Source organism: Sprattus sprattus, assembly GCF_963457725.1.
Source record: "Sprattus sprattus genome assembly, chromosome: 1".
Taxonomy (NCBI): domain Eukaryota; kingdom Metazoa; phylum Chordata; class Actinopteri; order Clupeiformes; family Clupeidae; genus Sprattus; species Sprattus sprattus.
The window spans coordinates 53,931,928-53,939,602 of NC_137920.1; the positions used below are offsets into that span (position 1 = coordinate 53,931,928).

Below are 7,675 nucleotides of genomic sequence, written 5' to 3' on the forward strand. Positions count from 1 at the left end.
ACAAACATAGGTATCTCAATCTACAGTCAATGTGTGGTTTCAGATGTGAGAAGCCTGTTTATTGGTGCTCATTGCCCTATGAAATTAGGGCCCATTCTACTATTACAGCCGAGTGTGTCAGTTCTTATGACGTTGTAAATTAATGTGCCACTGAGTATTGAGTTCCTTCCTCACATATTGTCCTCATTTTGTTGCCTTCTGGGGAGTAAGATAAGATAAACTTGTATTAATCCCTGTAGGAAAATCCAGGTGTAATAGCAGAAAGGTAATAGGAATACAATATATAAATACAAATAAATAAGATAAGTACAAGGCAGCTGGTCTATATTAGATACAAGTTATTATGCTATAATGTGTGAGTTCTCGGTTGTGGAGCCTGATGGCTACTGGCACAAAGGACTGGCCAAGGCACTTTGTGGTGTGCTGAGATAAGGTTGTGGGTTTGATTCCCACATGGGGCACTGTTGGCTCTGGGGGACAGATCCTCCCCAGACCTTCAGTGCTCAGGTGGGCTATCTCCCTGGCCTTTCTGTGTTGAGTTTGCATGTTCTCCCCGTGTTCACAAGGGTTTCCTCCGCATAGAACCCAAACACAAAAACATGCAAAAAGAATAGAAAACACCTCTCTCTAATAAAAACATGACTTTGAGTAGGGATGATTCTGTGGCTGAACGTGCTCCCCATCTGCACTAATTGTCATAGAGGGGATGGGAGGGGTTCTCCAGGATTGCGTCCAGCTTCCTCCTCGTCCTCTCCCCCTTATTGACCACTGACTGACCACTGGATTATTCTTCTTCAGATCATCACTACTAAGGCCAAAGCAGCAAGGACATGACAGGGTAAACATGTAAATAAAGCCAGTGCTTGTAAGAGAGTGTGTAAAATCATGTGAGTGTAAAAAATGTGTTCTGTTACTGTGTCTCCCGTTGTGTCTAATGTAAGGATGAGACACTTGTTTTGCGTATCCGATGCCTGTGTAGCTCTTTTGTGTTAATTAGTTCATGTTTACATGATTACTGTTTGTGTTGCACCTGACTATAACAATCACAAAACCACGTGACTCCCGGTCGAGCCGCTTCGCGTTATTCAACACCCGCAAAATCAGGCCGTACCTTTATCAGTATGCCTCCAAGTTGCTGTTGGTACAAACTTTGGTGATTTCCCGCCTTGAATATGGCAACAATCTCCTAATGGGCTTGCGGGTATGTGTGGCGAAAACCACCCGGCTTCTTACCATGTTCCACTACCTGTCTGTATCTGCTGGCATTAAGTTCAAGTCACTATTGCTTGCTTACAGAGTGATTGCTGGTTCTGCGCCCACGTACTTAAATGTTCTTGTAAGGGCATATGTTACTCCCCCGGATGCTGCGTTCGTCTAATGAGCGTCGTTTAGCATTGCCGTCTGTGCAAGTACGGCAATCTACTCTAATCTAGACTATTCTCATTCGTAGTACTACCAAGTTGGTGGAATGAGCTGCCAAGCACTACAAGAACAGGGGTGTTCCTCTCTACTTTTAAGAAGCTCTTGAAGACCCAACTCTTCAGAGAGTACCTCCATCGTCTGCCTCCCCTGCCATCTTTGTGTGTTTTTTGGTTCTCCCAGGGTCCTGCAGTGAATGGGGTAGGGGAGGTGCTCTAATAAAGTATCATGTCCCAGGGTTGTGATGAGCATGTGCCACAGGCTTGCCTTTACACCTAAGATCTTTGTGTCCGCTTCATTCTTCTGGGCTAGGTCATTACAGTAGTCAACTAGAAACTTGAAATTATATACAGTCCACAGTTTCAGTAAAAACATTAAATCCTCCTGGATTTCTTTGAAAGAAGCGATTTATGAAGCTATCGACCACACATCCCATTAATAAAAGAGCAATACATAACCAGTATATTGCAATAAATACAGGCATCGCCTTTCAATTTATCCAAAGTCCGGAAAGACTGCCATTGGAAGCATATATAAGTAATCTTTAACATTTCGTACAATTTGACAGAACACATAAACAACATTATTACATAGCATTTCAACATAATGACATAAATAATCAATCATCCTATTTGGATGCTAAAACAGGCACTCTTTGGGAATGTCTTTGATTTGGTTCTCAGCTCAGCCTCATTCTGGAATGATCTGGATGGCAACAGCGCCTAGATGATGCAGATCTGGTGCGTGTCTGCCAGGCCACAGCTGGTCTTGTGCTTGTGAAAAAGTGTGGTCAAGGCCTCCATGTACAGCTGGTGGTAGTGATCCACCTGTTCCTGAGTGGGAGATGGCACCTTGGGCACTGGGATGGGACCTCCCACTAATGGTTCAAAGAGAGAAAGAACATGGTTATTAATTAAAATGAGAGATATATTTACCCCATTCTTCCTGCACCCGTTCAAGGCTGTCCAGAAGTCAGAAACCAATTTTGCAGATTAGGACTTTCAGAAAAATATAGTGGCCTGCGTTTCTTTTTTGCTTGCCATTGCATGACCAAGTCACTTGATCTATACCATGAACATGTAAGGTGTACTGCACAGTAACCATAGTGTACAGATACTCTGTAACTGTCTCTACCAACATACAGTATATAACTGTTTCTACAAAGTTATATACACCAAATACAGCAGGTTTATGGATGTAGAAAGTGACCAGCAGCAGCAAGAGAAAAGACTGAAGAAGCGTTGGCATCACTGGCACTGACCGACGGTGGTGACAGGACTCCGGTAGGGCATCAGCAACCAGCGCTCCCCCTTGAAGAGGCACGGGGCGAAGCCAACAACCTTTTTGAAGATGACCTGGAGCTTGCGACCCAGGCTGCCCTCGGACAGCACCACCTGCCTGAAGAGGTCGTTCTCCCCAAACGAGTACACTGGCACCAGGTCAGCTCTGAGGGGTTCAGTAAAGGGGACACAGCGCATGAAACCACGTCTCACAACTCAGGCACTACACTGCCTTTTTTACAGAACGCAACTCTTTCAGTGGCATCTGTGACTCACCCGTACTCAAGTGCCAGCTTGACAAAGCCCTTCCTGTTCTTCATGACTACAGTGTTGACTCCTGGGGAGGAGAAGAGGGCCTCTTCTGCACCACCGGTGACGATGACCACGGCATTCCCTACCCCACTCCTGGTCAGCAGGTGCTCAATACTCCTCTTACTTACTGGATAAAGGCCTGTAACGCCAGTTACACAAGTGACTGTTAAACTCCAAACGCAATGTCTCTAATTATACAGTGCTATAACAGTGCTATTGAAAACAATAACTAAACCAACCAGAAACTACAAACCGTATACACTGTTGACAACTACAAAAGATTTTAAGGACTGAGGTGACAACTGACCCAACAATGCTGTCCAGAATTATGCAATCATCACTGATTATGTCAAACTTAAAATATAAACACTTATTACACGGCTTTTCTTAAAGGCACCCAGTGCAACTTTATAGGCTTGAGACTCGAAAAATAAACATTCAATTTCTAGTCTTTTTTACACATAGTAAGTTTCAATAACTCCATACCATTACATATCGACATTCAAGGAGCAAATATGAGACATCCTTGTGTGGTGAGAACTGATAGAAAATCGTACACAACAATCGCCAGTGGGGAGAGGTCATTTTTCCATTGACTGGAATCCTGCCTTATTTATTGGTGGCACTGTCAAGCTTAAAAGGCACCGGGTGCCTAAAAGAGGCCGGGTGATGTAATGTTGACTTTCGAAGTGAGTGACAGTTGCTATGCCAACGCCAATACGTCACCCGGGCACTTTTTGGAATCTACTGCCTGGCGCTGAATTCAATTCCTCATAACGCGATTTACTTCAGAGCATCTCGCATTGAACTTCGCTACCTGAGACCAGCTTGCTTGTATTTGACCTGCAATAAACCAACCAAAACAACCATGTGCTTGATGTTTGACTTTGGTAGGAAAGTTGTTGATTCGCTAGTTTATTATAGTATCAAAGTAAGCACATTTCATCAGCTAGCTAATGTGTTGTGATTTATCCTTTGACATATCTGACGGCACCCACAATTACATTTGAACAAAACAGGGCATTGTTTGCACAACATTTTACTAAATAACAACGGGGGATTGCTAGCTTTGACATGCTAGCGGACATTGCTCACTTACAGGATACCAGCAAGCAGGTGTAGCTAAAACTTTTTAGTCGCTTAATATTGTGCCTTAACGGACACTATGTACCCTGACACTTTTTGGCTATCAGTCAGAGAGTCTCAAGAGGTGTTTGAAAGCCATCAGCTACTCGCTTAATATTGTTGCACAAAAGGAGGAATTGCTATTAGCAATATAGATGCTAGCGGCAAAACCTGTTGATGTGTGCTTACTTACAAGAGACCGGCAGCCAATATTAAGCGGCTAAAAAGTACCTGATGGCTTTCGAACAACTCTTGAGAATCTCTGACTGATAGCTAAAAAGTGTCCAGGTGCGTAGTGTCCGTTTAGGCACAATATAAAGCGACTAAAAAGTAGCTGATGGCTTTCGAACGACTCTTGAGACTGATAGCTAAAAAGTGGCCGGGCTACATGGTGACCGGGTTACGTAATGCTAACGTTGGCATAGTAACTGTCACTCAAGAGGCGTTCGAAAGTCAACATTACGTCACCCGGGCTCTTTTAGGCACCCGGTGCCTTTTAAGCTTGACAGCACCAATAAATATAGATTTGGGGGAAAAATGGCGGCTATTGTTGTTGTTTACGATTTTTTATCAGTTCTCACCACACAACGACATCTCATCTTTGCTCCTTGAATGTCGATATATGTAATGGTATGGAGTTATTGAAACTTACTACGTGTAAAAAAGACTGGAAATTGAATGTTTATTTTTAAGCCTCGAAAATTGCACTGGGTGCCTTTAATGCTGTAGAATGCTCCATTCACTTGAATGGGGCTTCCCAAAGTTTTTTCCCATATTTGACCGTTGTTATGCATAATTGACCCCTGCAAGGAAAGTGGCCTTTTTGCCTCGGATTCACTTCTTTCGTAGCACTGCACAAGTAGTCCGGTAACTTATCAACCCAGCTCATTGGAGTTTCGGCTGACAGTTGAGCAGCTGTGTTCTAAAGAATTTTCAACGTCTTTGGCGAACTATTTCTCTGCTTTTTAACACTATGAATGGTAACAAATACATTGTAAAAAGACACACAGTGTTAAGTTATTTTTTAGTTTTGGCAAGAAGCTGTGTAATAAACGGGATAATGTATAGAAAGGCGGTCATTATCTGGAAAATAAGCCCTTTCAGGGCAAAGCAACACCCGTCCACTTTGTGACGGGGTGCTGTTCGCCCTGTCGGGGCTTATTTTCCCAATAATGACCAGCGTTCTATACATTATCCCTTACATATATCATTCATATTCTACTGCTTATACCCACAAGTTACCAAATTTGTTAAACAAATATTTTCCAATGACATGGCTTGGAATAGTAAATGACCCTCCCTTCCCCAAAACTCCTTAACCCTACTGACCTATACGCATGATGTACTCCCTGAACAGCGGTACCCGGAAGAGTCCTCCCAAGACGGCAAGGCAGGAGCGCACTCCTGGGAAAACCTCGGTGAAACCACAGCCCTCTGTAGTGAAACAGGTAAAAGCTCCAACACTCGCGATCCCATGGGGGTGGCATCCCAGGATGTAGTTCTTACTTGGGCTCAGCTCAGCTGTCTTCACCAACTAAAAGAGGGAGAGGGTTCGTTTTAAAGAATTTGATAATACTATTATCTGAATGAACTTAACAATATCATGACCATTGTTGTGAATGATTATTTATTGCTATTGCTGAAAATATGAGCAGTAATATTTAACTACATATGTGAAGACAATATTCCTCATTACCTTCACAGGGAAAAAGTCTTTCAGATGTTTCCATACTCGCCAGTTTCGCACAAATGCAGTTCTTCTGCCCCCTATAGTCCGTAGAGAAAATGGTGGTTGAATATCCAGAAACTTATAAAACTGACTTTCCAATAGTTTGATGAAAACTTGGAGAGAAACTTTTGATAACCATGCCCTCAAGAAAATTTTTATTTCATATGTTTTATCATGTACGTGGAGCTGTACCTCTTTCTGGTGTATGCCAGTCCATGATTTGCCAGGACAAGTACAGTGTTGGGAGAATCCAGAGGGAGGTAAACATGAGATATACCATCAACACAACACACAGCACTCCTGCACAGAAAAAGAACATACAGAGGATAAATCAAAAATGAACCGAAAAATTATGGCTGCGTACCCCGTCGCAACTTTGTCTATCTGTAGACACACTTTGTCTAATGAATTATGCAGAGAGGGTAACATAGATTTTTTGCAGTGGCAGCTGGTAAAAACTTTACACAAGCATTGGTCTGCCATACCCAACCTGGATCACTTACCAGTTCCGTCCGAATGCTGTGTATCATGAATAATTGTGCACTATGCACACTGTCACTTGGTGTGATGTAAAATGAAATGAATACATGGCAGAGGACAGTGGAATGCCTCCTGCAAGTACTTATGTACCTCTTTGACCAAGGTGATTTGAATATAAAATATTCAACTCATCAGGCCTCTGAGTGGAAACATAACTAGGGAAAATATTAAACAGAGTAAGACGGAATCTATGAAGCAACACACTTTGGTTCCGACTGAACTAAAGACCAGGCAGAAGGGTTTTACTACTTTTATTACTTTTATCATGATTTTAGTAATCCAAGAAGCCTATCGGAACGTCAGGCTCTGATACGATGTTGATCATTATTTTACTCAATGTATTGCTCTTGCTGCAAGCTTTTATTGATTTTATGTAAAGCACTTTGAACTGCAACTTTTGTACCAAATGTGCTATATAGTAAATAAAGTCTTACTTAATTACTACTTACAACTGCAAACAGTGCTCGGTGTAGCAATCAGCACTAGCACATCATAAACCATGTTAGTATCAACATGTCATTATACAGTTTTATACAAATAGCTATTGTGTATCATGAGAACTACACACTACACCACTGTTGCACACCTTTCACATGAAATGAGGACGTTTTACTCCCTGCTACTTCCAATTACTTGATTCTGTACAAAACAATCTGACTACAAAGTCAATTTTTTCTTTATGCTAATAGTAATATAATAGTATGTCGGTATCATTGGGGTCATTTCAAATTGTGTATGGTGTAAGGCATAAGTAACTGAACAAAACTGTAAAATGACCTGGCTATTCAAATGAGAGAGATTGGTTCAGAATAGCAAAGAATTCTGCAGCTAAAATGCATGTGTATTTGTGCTGAATACTCTGAATGATGACAGAACAAATGGCCAATGTAAAGAAAGCTCTCACCCAAGAAGAGGAATGTCAATATGAACTGTATGACACTGATGGACTCTAAAAACTCTTTCCAAGATGATTTTTTCTCCATTTTTTGCTACCTGTTAAGAGATAGAGAGATTACAATAAAATTAATGATTACATAAATGACAATGATTAAAATAATCATTGTAGTTATCTTCTGATTGAATACATTTCATTACATACATATATGAATGTTGGACACATCACATATGATATTTGACATATCCTATGCTCTTTCAACTCAATACTTCCATGCTCAAATCAGTATCACTTGCACCATGCCCTAGTCTGTTATCATAAAGATGAAGCAATCCCATGCTTAGAACATGATTTATGGCCTGTGGTTGTGGGGAC

General features: G+C 41.6%; 1 protein-coding gene across 1 annotated transcript; it reads right to left on the reverse strand.

Annotated features, from left to right (window-relative positions):
- Positions 1 to 2,141: 2,141 nt before the first annotated feature.
- LOC308364078 (diacylglycerol O-acyltransferase 2-like) lies at positions 2,142 to 7,388 on the reverse strand (the record flags this gene model as incomplete). The annotated part of the gene is made up of 7 exons (XM_080837052.1): positions 2,142 to 2,296; positions 2,681 to 2,865; positions 2,976 to 3,150; positions 5,466 to 5,670; positions 5,833 to 5,903; positions 6,058 to 6,165; positions 7,310 to 7,388. 7 exons carry the CDS (start codon positions 7,386 to 7,388, stop codon positions 2,142 to 2,144), a joined length of 978 nt encoding a protein of 325 aa, XP_080693178.1.
- Positions 7,389 to 7,675: the final 287 nt, after the last annotated feature.